Source organism: Chiroxiphia lanceolata, chromosome 11, assembly GCF_009829145.1.
Source record: "Chiroxiphia lanceolata isolate bChiLan1 chromosome 11, bChiLan1.pri, whole genome shotgun sequence".
NCBI lineage: Eukaryota > Metazoa > Chordata > Aves > Passeriformes > Pipridae > Chiroxiphia > Chiroxiphia lanceolata.
Window position 1 is genome coordinate 2,135,215 of NC_045647.1, and position 21,006 is coordinate 2,156,220.

General features: G+C 44.4%; 1 protein-coding gene across 4 annotated transcripts in view; it reads right to left on the reverse strand.

Moving 5' to 3' along the window:
• The window catches only part of LOC116792315 (contactin-4), a 283,807-nt gene that overhangs the window by 69,362 nt on the left and 193,439 nt on the right, over nt 1–21,006 (reverse strand). For all 4 annotated transcript variants that reach the window (XM_032699177.1, XM_032699180.1, XM_032699179.1 and 1 more), the window contains 2 exons: nt 20,320–20,415; nt 3,695–3,898 (listed from right to left, as the gene is read on the reverse strand). In XM_032699177.1, coding sequence (XP_032555068.1) covers nt 3,695–3,898; nt 20,320–20,415 — 300 coding nt within the window. The remainder of the gene's footprint in view (nt 1–3,694; nt 3,899–20,319; nt 20,416–21,006) is intronic.

Here is a 21,006-nt window from a genome sequence, read left to right on the forward strand (position 1 = left end):
GGTCTCTGAGGACAAGGCTGGGTGGGAACGTTTGGGAGCAGCAGCTGATGACAAAACTCTTGAGATCTTTTCCCAGAAGAGTATTTCCACCTTCTGCAATGAAGACTGCAGATTGGTGAGAGGGAGAGCTTTGGAAGCCTGACCAGGTTCAGGCAGCTGTCCCACCTTGGAAGATCTTGGCTTTCAGCTGGAGGCTTCCCTGAAGAATCACAGAATATTCACCTGACAGAGAAGGAGGCAGGAATGGGAGGGAGGAAAACCAGCTTTTTTTTTCCCCTTCTCTTCATTCACACTTTCTACTGTTCCCATTTCTTTGCCTTGGGCTGGGACTGGAGAGCTCTAATCCCAGGGTGACATAACCCCATGCTGGGATGGGAACTACAGCTGCCTGGGGCTGCAGGACATCAGCTCCAGCCACTGCTACCCACAGCCCTGCACCTCTGACAACCTCACTGCAAGCTCCAACCACCTATAAATCAGGACTTTTACCTGGAAAAATCACAAGGCTCCCTCTACAATGACAACCTACCCACATATATATATACATAGGGTATGATGTGAGTCTGGTTGTCCCAGCTCAAAAGGAGCAACACTGTGCACTTCAGACATCTCCATCCTGAATCCAAGACCATTTCCATGCAGACAATCCTTATTTTTCCTGCTGTTCCTGGGTGATTTAACACCTGACTTAGCTGTGCAGGTGGCAGGGCTGGAGGAGGAAATAAAGGACTAAGATAACCCGGGGTTTGGGGCTCGGTGTCACAGCACATCAGATGCTCGACGTGTTTGCATTTCAGAGGCTTTTGTATCTTCCAATTTCAAGGCTTAAAAATGTGCTTTTGGATGAAAGTCCCAGGAATTCAGAAGGAAGCTAATTTGTCTGAGGAGATGATATGCATTTCCTGACAACACCTGTGAAATGTTAGAGTTTAATTGGCCCATCCAGCTGCTGCTGATGGTAATTTTATTCCAGAACTATTTCAGTTCTTTCCTACTGTTACTGTTGTAATTCTCATGTCAAAAATCCAAAGCACATTTTAAAGAGAAGCAGTGAAGTACTGCAGGAGCAGTGGCTCTCAACACCTGGATGCTCCCAGCTTTGGGGTGGGATGGTGCAGAGGCTCCCAAAGGTGCTGCAGGAGGGATGGCACCCCAGGTACCCACTGCTCTTCCAAGGGGGAAGAAGGTGCAGAGACTGGTTTTTATTAAATGGAGAAGGCAGGTTTGCTGCCTTTCCTCCTCTCCCTCCAGTCCACATCCCTCAGTGAGCAGCCAGAAGGCTTGTCTGGCATCAAATTTGAATTCCTTTTCTTCTGAGCTACAGTAATTCTCCAATCCTAGTGGAAACCTTATTTCAGGCTTTAGGATCATTCTTGTTCTTTGGTGTCATAAAAATAGCTCAGAGAGTCCTTTCTCCACAATGGGAGGTACCAGCTGGTCATGTCAGGACTAACTCCAATCCATGCAGAACCCAAGCCAAAACCAAACTTTAACTCCTTGGGAACTCTAAAAAAACATAAAATCTTTTACATTTTCCTTTTATACACCAGCACTTACATGATGTGAAAGGGAGAGCTGCTTGACATTCCTATGTGGAATATGGGTGCACATTCCAAGACAGGTCCCAAACCATAAATGTGCAGGTTTTGGCAATGCTACATTTACATGATATTGTATCTAAATACTTTTCCACCTGCACTGCAAACACCCTCACTGCCACAAAAGCATAGAGCTACGTGGAAATATCTAAACAGAGGGTGACAACGTGTATTTGTGAGATGGGAATTAAGAGGGATAGAGGAATTCCATCCTTTTCCCAGCACGCACTGCACTTTGTACCCTGTATTTATCACCAGCAATAACCTCTGTCTGCAGGAGCAGAGCCTGAGCTCCCGGTGACTGTGGCAGCTGTTCCTACCTCCATCCCATAACCAGCTCTGATATTCATCTCTCCAAGGAGGAAAAGCTGTCTGAGGATAACTAATGGGATAAGAGGCACCTTCTGATTCCACAGCACAGTGACAGGGAAGGGACCCCAGTCCTGCCAAGGGTGGTACATCCCGCTGGTTACAAAAAGCTGCAGCAAAAACCATCAGGAGATCTCTGGAGCCTCACAGCGGAAAAGCAGGGAAAAGAGGAGCACAAAAGGAGCAGGTGGGGAAAGCAATCTGCCCACAGGATCTGATTTCATCCCCTACAGCTGCACACCTTTTCCTCTTGCAGCTTCCAGCTCAGAAGCCTGGCATTGTAAAGCAGGCAGTGCTGTAAAAACCATATGGAAAGGCTGCTTGGCCAGGCTGGTTGTGATCAGGTAAAATAACCATGACAAGGATGGCAGCTATTGGATGTAAAAAGCCTAAATGACTCACAACTGAGGCTACAAAAATTACTGCCATAAACTGAAGAAATGTGAAAACAAACCTTGGGGTTCCTGCAGGTGAGATTTCAGCCCCACACATCCCACCCTGCACCGTGAGCTGTGCTGGGAATGAGGGCTGTGCCTCAGTCCATGGAATCACAGACTGGTTTGGGCTGGGAGGGACTTAAAGCTCACCCAGTGCCACCCCCTGCCATGGGCAGGGACACCTCCCACTAGCCCAGGTTGCTCCAAGCCCCATCCAACCTGGCCTTGGACACTTCCAGGGATGGGGCAGCCACAGCTTCTCTGGGTGACCTGTGCCAGGGCCTCCCCACCCTCACAGGGAAGGATTTCTTCCTAATCTAATCCTGTCCTTTGTCAGTTTAAAGCCATTACTCCTTGTTCTATCACTACACACCCCTGAAGCCCCTCTCCAGCACTTCCAGCCAAGGAGGGTTTGCAAAAATGTCCTATTACTGGAGTACTTAAAAATATTTTTTCTTCAACACTTAAATTGTTAGTATGAAGCAAACTTAACTTTTTGACTTTCCCCACTCCCCATCCACAGGAATTGTGTCAACGTGATGGGAACAGTGATGAGGCTGCAGCAATGAGCCCTGGTTTTACAAGCAAGGAATTTTGGTCAAACACCATTATGTGACAATGGATCATCTTCTAGAAGAAGTTGCTAATAACGCATTTCTATTTCTGGAACAAATGTCCTATCTGTTATCCTTTAAACCCGACACATTTTAATTAATTTTAATTGTAAATTAACATGTAAATTTATTTTTCTTATCTTCACAAAAATGACGACGATACAAATCAATTGTCTGTATAAATTTAGAAATCCTCTTTTGCTTTCTTCTTGCTTTTTTGTATTATTCCACAGACTACTAAAAATAGCCCTAATTCTGCTGGGAAATACAGCCTGAGCTCACAGTTACCGAAACAACAAAGTGCTTTTGTTCACTTTCAGGCTGCATAAAATGAACACAACTGGTATATCCAGACTCTAAAATCCATTTTGTTTCCTGTCTTTTGCCAACTCTCACCACGTATTTCTTTTATAATTATTGCCTGACACTGCAAGTTGTTCCCAGCGGTGGGAAGAGCAACCTTGGCCACGGCATCCTTAAATCCCACAGCTGGCCATGACTTTGAAGCCCAGTGAGAGCAGAGGTCTCCAGTCTCACTGTGAAGGGGAAAAACCTCTCCCTTTACCCCAATATAAATATTTCAGGCCATTTCTTAATTTCCGGGGGACAGCCAGTCAAAAAAAAAAGCAGGACAACACCTCCAAGCCCAGCCGGGGATTCTCTGTCCCAGTCCTACCGTCGTTCCTGAGGATGAGGGGGGTGGGGGGGCCCAGGACCTTGCTGTTGGTCACGGTGTTGGTCACCACACAGGTGTAGTTGCCCACGTCTGAGGCCTCCACCTTGGCGATGTAGAGGTTGCCCGTCTCCTGCGACACGAAGCGCCGGTTGTCCTGGTGCACGAAGGTCGGGTACTCGTTGAAGATCCAAGCGTAGGTGAGCTCTGGAAGCACAGGGTTGGTTAGGAAAATTGGATTTATCACACCCCACAAAATGATCTTCGTGGCTACAAATACGGATTTCCAACTGTGACACCTCCGAGCCCGCACACAGATCTCATGTTCTTGTCACTCCTCCAAGTTCTCCCGCAATACGATGCACTTTACAACAATGTCACCTTTCTGTCGTGAACATTTCAACCTGACTCGTGACAGAATACGATGTATTTTACAAGAGTCTCACCTTTTTGTCATGAACACTTCAACCTGACTCGTGACTTCTTTCATTCCTCCTTGTTAATTTTTTTTCCCTTCAAAGACAGCTGGGAGGAGGATCTGCCGAGCCCTGTCATCACCCACTCTATGTTTTATTCCTTGGGAATTCCCGAATCAGCAAAAAACTGAACACTAAATTAAGCAACTGTAATCCTCTATGTGACTAATTAGACAGTGCTCTGTGTTTTATAAGGCATCTTTGGAAGTTTATTTGGGCAATAAAACAAGCAGTGAGAGAGATGTCGCGGCGGCTGCAGAGTTTGCGGGTGAGGTTAATGCAACATAACCCTGTTACATCTGCCTAAGTCACACTGACAAAGCTTGGGGAACTAAAGTGGCTACAAGATCACTGCAGTTTTCTAAGGGCACACTAATTATACTAAAAATCATACTTTTATTTTAATACTCTAATGAGTCGTAACCGTAATTGAACTCAACTCCCATTAAGTACTTCGGGAAATATATTCTGCCCTCATGTTCCACTGTTTACTGGGAGAAGTGGCTGAATGCAGATTGTTGGCTTTTATTTATTTATTTATAACAACAGGATTCTGAAATGCCTGCTCAGACTTTTAGGAAGATATGATAATTATGTTTATGAGGGAATATCTAATCATCATATTTACACATGTGCATCTCATTATAAGGAGCCTCATGCTGATGTCAAGAGGATACTCAGAGCAAATAAGGTACCACTTCTCAGCCAGCTTATTATTTGCTGCAAGTAGTTAAGTTTGGTTGTTTTTTTGTTTTTGTGTTTTGTTTTGTTTTGTTTTTTAAATTTACTCTTGATGAACAATTATGTTGCTCCTCCAGAAGCAGCCAGCAACAGGCGAACAAACATCACTGCCCCGGGATGCACAGAGGTGTTGGAATTTGAGTGACTCTGCACACAGCAGGTTTGCACCAAAGCCCCCTGAGCTCTTCAATATGACAACATTTTGCATTGACTGTGGAATGGTGAACTGACCACAGGAAAACACAGGATGGGAGGGTCTTTCTTGATCAACCCCTGTCCCCCATCCTCCTCAGGGGGTCAAATCATCCTGTTCATAATTACACCCTAAACCAGCAAGAGTTTTGGCTTCTGCTTCCCTGTATTAATTGATATTACTTTAATTGCTAAGAACCCTCTAATTTCCAGGTTAAACATTTCATTGCTATTCTATAGGTCTGCTCTTCTGGGCTAATGATCCCTTTGGCTTGAAGAGTTCTTGCCTCTTTGCTGGTGAGAGCCATCGAGAGCCCTCCTGCCGTCATTTCCAAGACAGCCTTTGCAACCCTGTAATGGTCGGAGGAGCTTTTCCTCGCCTCTGCCTTAGTTAAAAGTCTTGAATAATTGTGTCATTTGAGCTGAGTGCCAGCTTGGAAACCCCTGGTAAGCAGGTCACAGGCAAGCAGAAGGCAAATGGAAAGCTGTGCAATGTTGATGATGTGGGATCCCTCCAAACAGAGCAACCCAACACAGGGGGAACTAAAAGAGACCTATTTCTGGGGTGCAAAACATCAAAATCTCCCCAAAAGCCATCCTCAAACTATTAATTTGGCTGCATAACACTGAGGAACATAGTAAAGAACTGAAGTTGCAGCTCTGCTTTCCTTTCATCACAACAAATCACAGAGATATAACTGCCCAACATACACAGAATTAGACTTCAGGAGCAGTCCTTTGCTATATATACTTAAAACAACTGGGTAATTCTCTCTCTCTCTCCCAAATAACATGGGACTAATGGAATACAGAGCACAGGGAATAGCACAGACTAGAGCACCTCTAAGTGCATTTGCTTTTGCAGCAACATGTAAATAAATACTGTATCAAACTCCCTTTGATTTCCTTAGAGATCCCAGTGCAATATTTATGGCTTTTCAAACTTGACGGATTTCTTTTGATAAGGTTTCACTTCCTAATTGCTCTGGAAGTGATAGACAGCTCACATCCCATAGGCAATTTGTAACAACTGTGTAAACAGACACTTAAAATACAGCCCGAGGTGGTGCGTGATGGAAACGTTTCCCAAAGTTATCACCACGGAGTCTTTGAGCACAAAGAACGAGCAGCACCGGGCACTTTGTGGTTTTCTAATTACACATTAGACTCTAATTCCTTCAGGAATTTATCACGAACTTCTCCTTTCTAATTTGGGGCCCTTTTCATGTAACTTTTGCCTCTTTTACCATGCTTTCTGTTTCCCCTTTAAAGCACATTCAAGTAGGTCTCTCAAACCCGGAATATAACAGGAAGATTTCGGACCTGTATGTGCTGGTTTTAAAGAAAAGGGAAATTCCAGAAGCTGCAATCCCAGGCCAGCTGCAGAGCACCACCTTGACCACCCACTGCCCAAAGACCCAGGCTTTTTGCCCAAGGAATGTACATTTCTGTACACAAGGTCACAAAGTGATGAATATTTGCTCTACCAAGGCACCAGAGATGGGGAAGACTGTCCTAAATTAGTTAATATCACTCATGTCTTCCAAAGGAGCCTATGGAAAATTTGGGAAAAAGAGCAGTGGAGGTGACAGGTGTGATAGAAGCAGCTTGATTTGACTTTCAGCCAGCAATTAAAAAAGAAATAAATTACTCAAAGCACTGGAACACAGATTCAGGATGTTTAAGATCTGCCTCTCAAGTTTACTATCAGAATGCAGACAAACACTTTTTCTCCCCCCAAAAAAGAAAAGTTCTGAGCCAATTTCCAGGCCATCAGCAGAGAAACCTGGAAAATAAGAGATGCAGAGATTTCTGGCAAAACCCACAGCCCCCTTGGGTCTGTTTTTCCTGATCACCTTCAGATCTCATCACTTTTCTAAAGCACTCAATGATAAACTCAATTAAAGTCTCCCTGTGCTGCCCCCAGAATATTCTGCTCAAGACAAGAAACAAAACTAAAGACACTTCAGCTTTCAAACTTCTTCTAAATTATACCAAGCAGCAAAAAAAAAAAAGTTACTGAAAGCTGCACAGAAATTCTGCTACGAGTAATTTTTATAATTAGACCTTATGGTTTGTCAAAACAATGTTCTCTGGTCACCTGTCTTGGGAAATTCATGTATTTTGTCTTTGCCTTTAAGTACAAGAAACTCTTCTTGATTTTTTTTTTTTTTTTAAAGTCTCTTCCATAAAGTCAGGGCTGCCACTTAAAAAGGTCTCTGGGGCTATTATGGGAAAAGCTATTAAAATATCAAGATTATGGTGACCATAAAGCTGAGGAGAAGAATGAAATTTTGGAACTAGTATTAGCCAAAAAATGGGGATCATTTATCATTTTTAATAAGAACAGTGTGGGTACAACACACTATTATTTTTTATAGGCTTTACTGACAGTTACAGAGATGAATCCAATCTTTAATGATTCCTATAATTCCTGTGTTATCACCCACTATGTCACTCTCAAGTTGGACAGGCAGGAACTGCTTTTCTGTGTGAAACACAAGGTTTGCAGCATTTCCTGTCAACTGTGATGACAAAAATTAGATTTCACTACGCGCAGCAAGAAAACAAAACAAAATGAAGGAAATTAGGAAATCCTCCCTTTAAACTGTACCAAGCAACCCAAATAATGGCTGCAAGAGTACATAATTTTGAGATATTCTGAAAGGAAAGGTGAGGCTCATCTCACTATGTAACAAACAAGAACATCTGAAGTTTTTCCTGGACAGAAAGTTATTCCCTCAACTACTGCAGGGCAACTGGTGGTGGTGAGGAACTGGATTTAGCACTGTGATTTTATATGAATTAGCCAAGTTTCTTGGCTCTGTGTGTGTTGCTGTCTGGAAAGTACCAAACATATTTATATGTTTACATAATAAACATATTTTATTGTATCCGAACACTATAATGTTTTATATCTCCAAATACTACTTTTTCCCATTAAATTGATTTTGTTTTATATATCCAAACACTATAATGGCATTTTTGCTGTACAAACCCTCAACCACACCCATTGTTGTTGTAGAAACTTCTACAACACGGGAGCTGGAAAGGAAGCTCCAAGCACCACAACAAACTGTCTGGGGAAGGGGAAAAGAGGATTATCAGGGAAAGCTCCTCTCCACATCCCTCCATTGCCTTCTGCCAGCTGCACTCTGGGTCCTGGAGTTTTGGGCCATTTTTCTCTCTCACAGTTTTATTTTAATAGCAAACTACATGAATTATACACTGTAGGTATTTTTTGTGGGCCTCCAGACTGTTTCATTACCCTGCTAGAACACTGGATCAATTTTTTATCTTCTAGCCTTAAATAATCCCAGAATAATTTAAAGGAATCAACCTGGACCAAAAACGTCGCCCGATAATTCTCCCCTTGGCTCTGTGCTCTGCCCTCTCCATCACACAGGGCTGCCCAGCTACACCACACCACGGCCCTGGGCCTCATATGCAGGTTTTAGTAAAAGGAATGATAAATAATGAACAAGATTAATCTGAGGTTAATAATACATTTTTGGATGAACCCTCAGCTGTGCTAAGCCTGACGACACAGTTACTCAGCAGCCAGCCAGCAGTTTGCACACAGAGAAATGGGCTGTCAGAAGTGTGTAAGAATGAGAAAAACGTACAAATTGCCCAATTTCTGTCTTGGATTCTTCCTCACAGCAATTTTCAACGCGTGCAGGGCTGTGTTTCCTCCCCAGCCCCTCGACTCCACGCCTGCCCACTGTGTAGAGCTTCACCTACGGGTAATTAAAAGGGCAAGAGGTCTTCATTACCTGAAGCCTAATCAATAATCACCTGTATCTGCTGCATCTCCATTCTGGGTATCTCTAGAACAGTTAATATCTGATGGCTGTACACAGCTGACCTGGCTTATCTCTGAGGAGCAGCCTCCAGCCCCAGTCGATGCCACAGCATCGGAGTGTTAACGACTGTTGCTCCGTGGCATTGGGGCATTCTGACAAAATTTAACCTAAAGTTCCCTCAGGGAGAGAAATCCACAGCAGCCTTTATCTGTGACTGAATAGAAAGTGTTATGAGATGGAGTCCTGGGCTGTTGAATTTGCTGCAGTTAAACACACAAACCCATTTCGACAGCATCTGCCGGGCAGCAGGCGCCCTCCCGCCCCCTCACTGATTTAGGGCCAGCAATTTGGAAGAAATTATTGGGTTTTTTATCTGACAAACTTAGCAAACTGTCTTACAGAAATTTACAGCTCAGCCCAGTCCTGCCTGAAAGGAAAACCCACCAACAAATCCAACCTGTATTTGTCATAAGGGCTTGATACCTCCTGAGCCAGGTTTGGTGTTTGCTGGAACCAGTGAACCTTGCCCAGGATTAGACTTGATGCCACGTAGTTTCCTGAACCTCTGGTTTAAACTTCAATTTTTGGAGTTAGGTTCAAGCCAGCTGCTCTTGGACAAGGCTCTTGGGAAGGGTCAGTCCCCCCAGCCACGTCCCTTCCCGAGGGAGATCCAACCTGGAACTGCACCAACCAGGGATAATGCTGCAGACACCTGAAAAGTTGGGATGTTGGGCCTGCCAAGAGAGACAGTGATCCACTGAGGAAGGGAATTATCACAGAATTATGGAATGGGTTGGTTTGGAAGGAATCCGAAAGATCATCCAGTCCCACCCCTTGCCATGGGCAGAGACACCTTCCACTATTCCAGTTGCTCCACACCCTGTTCAACCTGGCCTTGGACACTTCCAGGGATGGGGCTTTCAATTAGGAACCGAAAGCTTATTTCTTCTAAGAACACTTCAATTTTGGAGCAAAACACCATCATCTCTGGCATCAAGGAGGTCCCACAGACAGCCAAGGTAGCTGATTTATGGTGAAACCAACATTTCAGGAAAACTTTATGAGCATGCAACGTAACATGCCACATAACCCCATCAAACCAACCTTTAAAAAGAGCAACAACACAGAAAGCTCTCACAAGTGGGTGAACAGCTATGGATTTGCTACAACCTTCACTCCTACTAATCACCAACACCCTACTCATGAAAGCCAGGAGATGCATCCTTGCTCTCCTGTGGCACTGATTCAAGCCTGGATGATTTCACAGCTTTTCCCACTGAGTAGTGTATAGATCTGTGTGATGCTCCCTCTGCTTTTAAGTTCATTTCAATGAGGAAATTCCGGTACTAATAAAAAGAATAACAACTTGCTATGGCCCAGAGAGTGGCATCAACATCCTCCCAAAGGAACACTCACCCTCACCTGACAGCCAAACATCTCCGTAGCAGATCCTGTCAGCAGCAAATAGAAAGAGGGGAGAGAGGAGAGACTGGACAGAAAAAAAAAAAAAAAGACAAAAAGGGGCTGGACTGAGGCTGCTAATTATAGGAAATCATCAAATAAGAATAAATACACTGTAAGCTGTATATGCACACACGAATCTTACACTGATTTTTAATTCTGCACTGCAGTTTTGCTGTGAGAGATTCAGTGGTTGCTGATACTCTCCAGGCTCGAGTTACATAAAGTGCTCCACACACCACCTGAAGGAATGACTCAGAGATTTAATCCAGCAGTTTGTTTTCTGTTTGAAGTCAGACAGAATTAGCCTAAAATCTTTTTTTGTGTGCACTTGCTTCACTAAAGCTAAAGGTCCCTGGGCTTGTTTTAAAACATATTTCAATGTGACCCAGCTAATCCTTTAATACCAGCTTTTAGTACCTTTGATCAGCCTCTTACTGGAGCTATAAGAGATTAGATCAAACCTTAAAAAGGAGAAAAAAACAAACTTGGTTGCAGAGAATTTTCTTACTGCAGTGAATTAATATCATGATCAAGTCCAAGGCTGAAATATCTGCCCAAACAGTGTGAGGGGTATGTCCTTTAGGGCACTGCTGTGGCACTTGCCTGTAGTACACAGGAAAAAAACATTCTCTTCACATATTTGATAGATAAACAGGGTTTTGATAGATAAACAAGGTTTTGATATCTACCAGCTGAAACCATCATCAGGGTTGCACATTTATCCTCTCGTTCAAACAAATCACGGTCACATATTTAGACATTCCACATGTGTGAGGGAACAGCAAATGCCCAAACCAATACCCCCATGTGTTTTCCAACAACAGAACATCACCCCCACAGGAATGAGGGCTCACTAGTCCAGGACTATTGGCTTTAACAATGCAGCACGTGCACCCAGGGGCGTGGAAACCCAAATTTGGTTGCAGAAGTGGAGATACACCAATGCCAATCAACAAACATTCTGCTGTGAGAGCAGGTCAGCAGCCCTGGCTGCTTCTGAGAGCTTTGTAGAGACCAGCTGGAGCTGGGTCTGGAGGGAAAGGGTGGTTGCACCAGGTTAGCAGAGCCTGGGAGCAAGACTCTGATCTCTAATTTATTTTATAAAGAGATCACAAGATGTTACACTTTCAGTAAATGCCTATTGACTGGATCCTGTCAGACGACAGATTTCACTCATCTGCAGCCAAACCCTGCCTGCTCTACCCCCTTTCAATCCCATTTCAATCTTCATTTAGTGCTGCCTGCAATCGAGCAGGGGAATGAACCACATGACTGGCTCGCAGATGATTTCTTTTTAAAGATGTCACAAGCTGTCACTGATAAATAAAAAATCCATTAATGTCACGTTCCTTATTATTTTGGTATTTCCAAGGTCTTTACTGGAGAGTTGAGCCTCTTCCCTTCCAGTTCTCTGTGTTACAGACCCCAGACATCCTCCCCTGTCCATGACACCCAGATGGGCCATCAATGTGTAATGGCAGGTGATGGCAACACTGAAGGTGATAAATCACATATGCCAGTTGAAAAATTTGGGTCCAAACTCCTGTGCCAATGTCTGTTCTTGCCTGTGACCCTGTTTTGCAACTCCAAATTCCTTCCTGCTGAAATGAGGTAGATCATACACACACCAACTCAGGTGCTTAAATTAGTGTAAATCTATAATGAGCTTGGCATTTGTGCTATTAGAAATATTTGTAATTTCATAAATCTCTCAATTAAAACAGCGCTGCATGTTCCCTGTGCTGTCAGAAACACCAAGCCAAAGCACTCCCAAATTAGAGGAGAATTTATCCTTATCCCTTATCCTCAAATATGTTGATAAACTTGTGCACAAACTGAATCAGCACTTTTAGAGAAAGGATTATGTCAGATTAATTTTAATCTAATCCATTTCTATCTCCTGAGCAGCTTTTTACTTCTTGCTTTAAATAATTTAAACGGTGACTGTGGCACAGCATAAAAAATAAATGATGGGAGATGCACTTTAAATGGAAGTTACAACTCTCAATCACTTTTTATTTAAATGAGAGTTTCATATGCCTGATTTTAAGTTTAATGAAGCCCATTTTTGCTGAACTGTAATAATCCTCCCCACGTGGAACCAGACCCAGACAGATGACGCTCTCCTGCAGCTCCATGTCTGACTCACCTACTCTGTAAGTGCTCTGCAAAGAGACACCCTGGGTGAATTTGGGGCTGTCAAATGTTGACACTTCTTTCTTTGGACTCGGGAATTTTCCTGCTATATGAGGACATGTGAGTGACAGCCACTCTTAAGAGGAAAAACTGATTAATTCAGGTATTTTTGTTGTTGCGCTGTTTGTTCTGATCATGGTCTTCTCCATCTCCCACACGTCTCACCAGCATCCCCCTCCAGCGAGCAATGCCAAGGAAATCCTGGTTGAACTTCACACATTCCCATCCCAGGAAAGACATCTGGGAGTGTAGAGCCCCAACTCATGGGAACACCACCTTGCTGGGGCATTTTCCTGCTTGTTTGGAAATTGAGCCTTCCCTCCGTCATTCCCTGCATCCTGCAGCAGAACCATCCATGAATAACTCACAACAGTTTAACTCCTGGCCATGATCCAGGGAGGTTTGCAGCACCTCCTGGTTCACCTCTGCCAACACCGACCCCACTGCCACAGCCAAACAGGTCAGATGCATCACTGACATCCTAATGCAAAATATTTCTCTGATTCCTTCTCCTTTTCCTTTCCCAGCCAGTTTACCTGCTCATATTTTCACTCCAGCCTCTGGAGTGATCCATGACAGGCTGCTCACTGACCTTGCAGCACTTTGACAAGTAGTTGAACCAACTTACAACCAGCTTAGCAGATTTTTTGCTTGGTTTCCTAGAGAAATGGAGCTTTTACAAGCATGGTGCCCACCCAGCTGTGAGATGCTCCTCTCTAAATTAGCTTCTCACTAATTGGAACCAAATCTGACCGAGCTGCAAAGGCTTACAAGACATTCAGACAGCAGAGAAAGAGGAGAAACTATGAATCCCTTAACAAGGAGAGGGCAGGGGTAGCTCAGCCCTTCATGAATCTGCTTGGCAAGAGGCACCTGCCCCATCCTGGGCATACAGGCTGTGGAAGAAGCACATTTCTAAAAAGCTCTGGGCATCCCACACTGAAAGAAACAGCAGGAAAAAAAAAAAAGGCTGAAAATTACAGTTATTGTAGTGAAGTGGGGAACAAAAAATGCTCCAGGATGTAAGAAATACACCAGGAGAAGCATCTTGTCCCAACAAATAAGTAACACAATTAGTAGGATTCAACCTTTCATTCCTCTGAATTGGGAATGGAAACCATCCAACTGGCAGTTGTGCTTGGTGTTCCTTGTGGGTCCCTCCCAGCTCAGGATATTCTATGATTCTACCAAACATACCACAAATAAAAGACCTGGTACTGAGAATCTGATTTAACACTGAGGGGAAGACGTTTTTCAAGGCTCTTGCCCAAAGCCACCCTGAATTCTTCATCCAGCAGAAAAAAGAGATGGATCCACACAGAGGCATCGCTGCTGCCTGGGCAGAATGAAATGATCCCCTGTTACTGGGGAGACATTAGGTGGAAACAGCCTTGGCCTCTTTGGCCATGTGCTATTTCTAGTTATTCCTTCCCTTTCCATCACCTCTTTCAAGGCTGAGTGTTTTCCAAAGTTTTAGCACAAACTTTGCTCCTGGTGACTGTAAGGACTCCAGCAGAGAGAGTTACAAATGTTCGTTCCCATTGTTACAACGACGGCTCTAATCATTTATTAATCATGCATTAATTCTTCATAAGTGACAAAAGAAAAGGCAGCGTGACAGTTTTCAGAGAAGAGAGAGAAATAACTGCAAAACTGGCACCACAGGATGGGGAGGAAAGGGGCACAAATACCTGACAGCAAGTGAAGGAAGCTGAGTTCCACGGCACTCCCTGCCGAGCAGCACCGCTCAGGGGGTGAGAGCCCCACACATCCATCCTCTGATGGCATAAAAATGCCTAATAATTGCCTTCTTCCTTCTGCACTGTTGCAATTTATCTTCCCAGGTTCCCCCCCTCCTCCCTGCATTGGATAAACACCAGGGACTCTGAGACGCGATTTGGGAGACGGATTCTTTACGAGACAAACCCCCCAAACCATTCATCACCCTGAAGGCCATCAGGCACACTCAGAGCCAAAACATTCCCACTGTTTCCAGCCCGTGAAGTGTCCATCACCACTTTTAAAAAAAAATAATAATGAAAGCAGTGAAAAAGTGACCAGACAAGTAAACACACACTGATCGTTTCTCTGCAGAGCCCAGAAGTGGTTCCAGCGTCGTTGTAATCAGTAAAGTGCTTTCTGAAAACATGCCTGGTGTCCACACTTCACTACCTACCATACAGCATGAAAGGCTGAGATTGAGATGGAATCAGAATTGCCATCTCTGCTGTCAAATGCTAAAATTTAGTTAGTTCTACTTGATTAAGCTGTGCAACAGAACTAAAAGTTCTCCCAGATACTGGGAGAGGGGGGGAAAAAAAGGCAGGAGAGAGTGATAAAACCTGAACACATCCATTATGTGAAAAGATGTGAGAATAATTCTCTGTCAACATTTCAGCTCCCAGACAAGCACTCCATGGCTCTGTTTCCAACAGGAGTAATGGCATCAGATAGGAAAGAGTTATGGGAACAACTGAGCTTTAATGAATCACCTCCTCTTTGGGAAGATGGAATTTCACAACTGCATTGAGAACATGGGCTCTGCAGAGAGACCGAAAACTGATTTTCCTTAAATCCTGCCTTTGTTCCCTGAAGGAGACACAGCTCCAAGATGCCCAGGAAGGTTGTCTGACTCCACAGTAAGGAGCAGAGGAACAAGGTGTGCAGGGAACTGAGGTTCAGGGATAGAAATCATGCTGGGGAGCTTCACTTCCAGGGTCATCAGGAACTTTGTTAGAGGCTCTTCACGAGTGGGCAGGAGAAGACGTGTCTTGTAAAAATATCAGCACGTTTCCATCTGCACATCTAAGCACTTTGTTATCTAAAAAAAAAAGCAATCAGCTTATTTATTCCTTGCACAGATTACTGAGATAAATTAGGAGTGAGAATAAATATGCTCCAGATGTGGGGAGTGGTGGTACAAGCTAAGGACAGGGAGATCCCAGAGCAGGACGCACCTCAAGGGAACGCAAAGGGAACAGAGAATTCAAACAATCAAGTAATTGAGAGCTCATTTTGTCAGTTCTCTGTGTACATTCACAGTACAGCACTCCGAGAGCTCCATTTCCATAGGGTTTTCCCACGAGGGTTGGAAGGCAAATGTCATGAGAACATCGTGTATGGATCTTCTAAAGATGAACCCAGAGGAACTCACGGGAGGGGGGAGCGAAAGAAATCCTAAAAGACAAGTTCATTTATCTTCCCAAAGAAGGGAAGGGGGAGGATTTACAGACTCATTTGTTCTGCACGAGGATGGGTGTGCCACCAGCCTGTCAAGTGGGCAGAAAATACTTTCCAGGACTGTATTTTTTTTTTAGTCTCTGGACTCACAGCGAAATGCCAGGGATGTTAGGAGGAATTTGAAAACTGTAGTTGTTAAAATATTAACAACTCTGCCCCTGACTGTCAAATAAATCTAGTAAAAGTGGCAGCTAAATTACTCAGTTCCCACAAACTTCAGTGAAAAGAACTATTTGGCACAGAAGAATATTTTGTCTTAAAATTTGGAGATAAAAGTTAAAAGGACAGTGACCTCCAAATATTTCCCAGGCGTATCCCCCTTGGAACACAATTCAGAGCCCTGAGAAACACAGGCGAGTGTTTGCTTTGGTTTTCGGAGCTTTTTGTTTGTTTGTTTCAATCAAGTTTATCTCAGCAGGAAATGTATCTTGCCAAAGTTGATCAACAATACTGAAAAGAGCAAACAAGAAAAGGTAAACTGCTTCCCCTGCAAAGCTCCTCTCAGAAGGAAAACATTTTCACCAACAGCTGAACTTGAACATTATTTTGCGTTTGAAATGGTCAGCGGTTTCTAAATTAATCTAAATGACTTAAAAATACAACAGAACGGAACACTTAGGAAAAACCAAAGGCTGTTTTGGTTGTGGTTTCTTTTTGGTTTTTGGCTCATAATGCCCCTCAGGTTGATTTGCTCTTCCAGATGGTCAAAGGAGGGGATTCATCCCCTCTACTCTGCTCCTGTGACACCCCACCTGGAGTACTGCCAGAGGGCAGGGTTAGATGGGATATTGGGAAGGAATTCTTCCCTGGGAGGGTGGGGAGGCCCTGGCACAGGTTCCCAGAGAAGCTGTGGCTGCCCCTGGATCCCTGGAAGTGTCCAAGGCCAGGTTGGACGGGGCTTGGATCAGCCTGAGCTAGTGGAAGGTGTCCCTGCCCAGGGCAGGGAGTGGGACTGGATGAGGTTTAAGTCCCTCCCAACCCAACCCATTCTGGGACTCTATGGCTGATCCAGCAGGGCTTTGAAAATATAAAGCAGCAGAGCATTGTTTTATGGGATCCAAATTCTAAGACACGTTGAGATTCCTTAATGAATCTCAATAAAAAAGTCATGGAAACTTTCTGATGTTCTTCCAGGCCCAAAACCATTACTGTGGCTCAGTTACTGGGGACTGCCCAGTTAATGCTGTGGAAGTGGCCAGTGGCTCTGGAAGCAGCCCCTGGTGTTCTGCATCAAAACCAAAGCCAAATTTTAGCTACACTCATAATTTAGGATTTTTGCCTGTTTTTTCATGTCCACTTAAATACCTACAGCTGCTCATCGTGCTGTTACACAGGCCCCAATTCCACTTGCCCAGAGCAATGTTTACTCTCAAATTATTTCTTCTGTTGAGCTTTACAGGCAGAATGGTTGACACACGACCATCATTAGGCTTTTGATTAAAGAAACAGTGGAAATAATGAGGGAACACCCTTTACAAGCAGGCTAATTATCTCAGAAAAAGGGTACCAGCCCAGGTAGGTTTCTCCAAGTCCTTTAGTGAAACAAAGGCAAAAAAAAAAAGGAAAGGAAAAGAACTGAAACTTCTAACTTGGGGGACTGGGAGGGAAGCAGAGATTCAGATGCTGAATCTCCAACTCATATTAAACTAAAAATTAGGACAATACACGGAGATGCCCAAACTGTTCTGTGCAAGCCACACACAGCCTGTTTGTTGATGCTGGAAATACCTGTTCATCATTTGGACTCATTCTCAGGATGAATTTCTTGTAACATTTGAACAGTAGGAAGCTCTTTATCTGGCATCATTAAGAAGAAAAAATACAAAGAAATCCTCAACAGCTAATGTAGGTAGGCCAACATAACCTCACTTTTAGCTGCCAGCTCTTGAGAAATGGGTATTTCCAAGCAGCAAAGTCTTATGGTGAACTACAGTTGAAAGGTTCAAGGTCTGGATGTAGCATCTTTTTAATAAAATCCACAATTTTTAAGACCAAGACAACCAAGGGATGAGAGGAAGTTATTCCCTTCTCATTTACTACCTTTTTTTGACCAAATTTCTTCAGGGGGGCTCTAAGCATTGTCATTTGACCCACCTAAAAATGGAAGAGACACTGGCCCTCCTCAGACACTTTGGAAGTGTTTCCCATCACACAGAAATTCTCAAGGTGTGTCTCTGACAGCCAAAAGAATGTCCTCAGCTTTGTGCTCAGCAACTGGCCAGGAGGTTTTATCCAGGCTTCTACTATTTGAGTGAACACTCTCATCAGTGAAGCAACAGCAATTCTCACACAAATGAGCAATTCTCTCATTTTGCTTCTTAAAATATTTTTTAAGATTTCATTTTCAATGTACACATGAAACTAAAGTCAAAAAATAACAATAATAATATAAAAGTGGGGTTTTTTTCCCCCAGACAGTTCCATGCTTCAGTATTGGTCGTTAGCATCTTCAGGCCCTTTTTGCAAGGATGATGAAGTCAGGTTGCTGCCCTAATCAAGTTCTAAAATAAGTAATTGCATTTTCTCTGTCTTAACTCGCCCTCTCAATGAGAGGGATTGTTTTTCACTGCCGAGCTGAACGTTTTTTCCTGTTGCACTACAACATGAAACACTTGCAATGTTATACCAGGGGACTGCAAGGAGCTGATCTCTACAGCTCTGCTTTGCAAACACTGCCGGGGCCCCTGGGGATGGAGCTGCCCATGGAACACGGCGGTTTTCCGATGAGCAGCTGCTTCCAGGGACACCTGATACTCTCTGATGAACCTCCCTGAGCCCAGAGAGAGCAGGGGAGGGTTGTGGTAATTGTGCAGTGACTGTGCAGACCCAAGAGCTCCGGTTACACCGGCAGATGAGCAGCTGGCTGATGGAAACACCATTAAAAGAATTAACTCTGCAGCTGTGACTTTTAAAACTCATGCTCATTTCTAACCTTAGCAGGAAGGCAAAGTAAAAGAAAATATTGCCACAGAGCAGATAAATTCCCACAGAGCAAGGGTCTTGGTTTGAATTAACTGGACCTGGTTTGAGTTTCCATTAAATACTTCCTATGTGAACCAGAAAACAACAACTGGCACAACTCCAGCCCAGCTCAGTTACAAAACTGCAATAGTATCAGTTTAGAATAATCGTGGATCTGGTTACAATTAGAGATAATTTTCTAGCTGCAATAGACCAGGTCATGGATGGTGGTCATGTGGGAAGTCATCTCTTGATTGAGGGAAATAATTACCCTCGAGTTTTCTGCCTCTCTGGGCACCAGAAATGCTCTCACCTCCTGGTCAGTGAGAGATGCTTTCCCACACACTGAACCCAAAGTGGAAATAATGCCAGCACCTTTCTGGAATTCATTTGATGTCACCAGTAAATAAACCCAGCCCAAAACTTTCTCCTGAATCACCTGATCAACAATTTCCTCCTCACTGCTCACACCATCACCAGCCACATCTCCACACAAGGTGCTCACGCTGCAAAGATTTCTCAGGGCAAATCACAAACCTCTCAGCAACTGCAGAGACAAAGACAAATGTGCACAAATCCTGCCTCGTCTCTGGGGTGTCTGTGACATCCCTGTGTCCCTCTGGGACACAGGAGCCTCCTTGTCTGTGGAGAAATGGGAGGCAGCACCACACGGCCATGGATGTCCCCAGGAGCCAGTGGGGTTAGTTCTGCTCACTGGGAAAGGGCCCCAGCTGAACCAGATCCATGAGTAGGTCTGTCAGCTGGTCAGATGTGAGCAAAGCAGCTCCTTAAGCCCCTGTCTGCTCCTATCTGAGCAATAAGCTCAGCCTAACAGCAAACGGTCCACCGGGCAAACTCCGTCCAGCTGATGAGGACAGACAGATTTCAAAGCAGGATGGCAAATTTCTTTAAAAGGGACATGGATCCGTGGAATGATGACCACTTGTTTTGATGGAACAAACAACCGCCCTGATGAAAGAGGCAGCTGCAAGGGCTGGGTGTTGATCGTGGTGGTTGCTGGCACAACACACGGTGCCTGTCGGGCACACACTGGCCTTGCCTGATGTGGTATCCAGCAGGAACTGGTGATGGAATGACTCCCTCTCCAACCCATTTTTCCTCTATAAATGTAACAGTGCAACACACATGATCAGGACATCAGCCACAAACACCTGACTGGCACATTTAAAATAAATTTGTGCTAAACTGAAAGAATTGTTCTGAATTTTCCAAACATTTATAGCACATTCTTTGAAGCGAACAGAACCAAGTACTTGCTACACAGAATCATGGAATCATTTAGACCTTTGAGATCACTAAGTCCAACCATTAACCCAGCACTGCCAAACCTACCACTAAACCGTGTCCCCAAGTGCCACATCCCCATGGCTCTGAAACCCCTCCAAGGAGGGCAAACTGTCTTAAGATTTTAAGCGCAGCAAAAGTTGAAATAACACATGAATAAATGCACCGAGAATCTGGAGAACACAAAACAATCTAGAGCAGAAGTTTGCAAATACCCCTCACATCAATGAGAAGAAAAGTGTTTTACCTCCCGAGTGGGGTGGGGGCCCGCACAGCAGCACCATGCCCTGGCCCTGGCGCACAGACACCGTGCTCCTCGTCCTGGTCTTGAAGTTCTCCAGGTCTGCCAAGAGAGAAAGAACTCAGTCAGAGGGCCATTCATGGTTTCTCCTCGTGAGAAGCACAAAAGCTTCACCAGGATTCTGCTGCACGACGTGGGAACAAAGCAAACGTCGGCGTGGAGGGGGGGCTGGTGGGACCAGGGTGGAGCATCAGAAGCAGCGAAAGGATCAGCAAATGCCTCCCCAGGCTGGCAAGGGGGAAAAGGTGGTGATTTACCCACAGCAGAAGACACACCTAGAGAAACCTGCAGCACCTGGAACGCTGGCAGAGCTTTGTTCTGTCAACTCATGAACAATTACTGCCTTAAATAACCAATTACCTCATAACCCAGCCTGTTTGCCTTGAGGAGCCTTGTTACTGATGCCCTCACAACCCATGTGTGGAGACCCTTCCTCTCCCATAAGGAAGTCTCTTCTAACAGCTCCATGTTACCCACACAGCTCCTTAATTAAATTCCTCCTTCCACCTCTCTCTTTTTCTCTCCTCAGGGCCCACCAACTGCAAAAATACAACTCCCTCTCCTCTCCCTGCATGTTGAATCCAAGGAAACTGCTCTCAAGTGAGGAGGTGACTCTCTGTGAGCACCAAGACA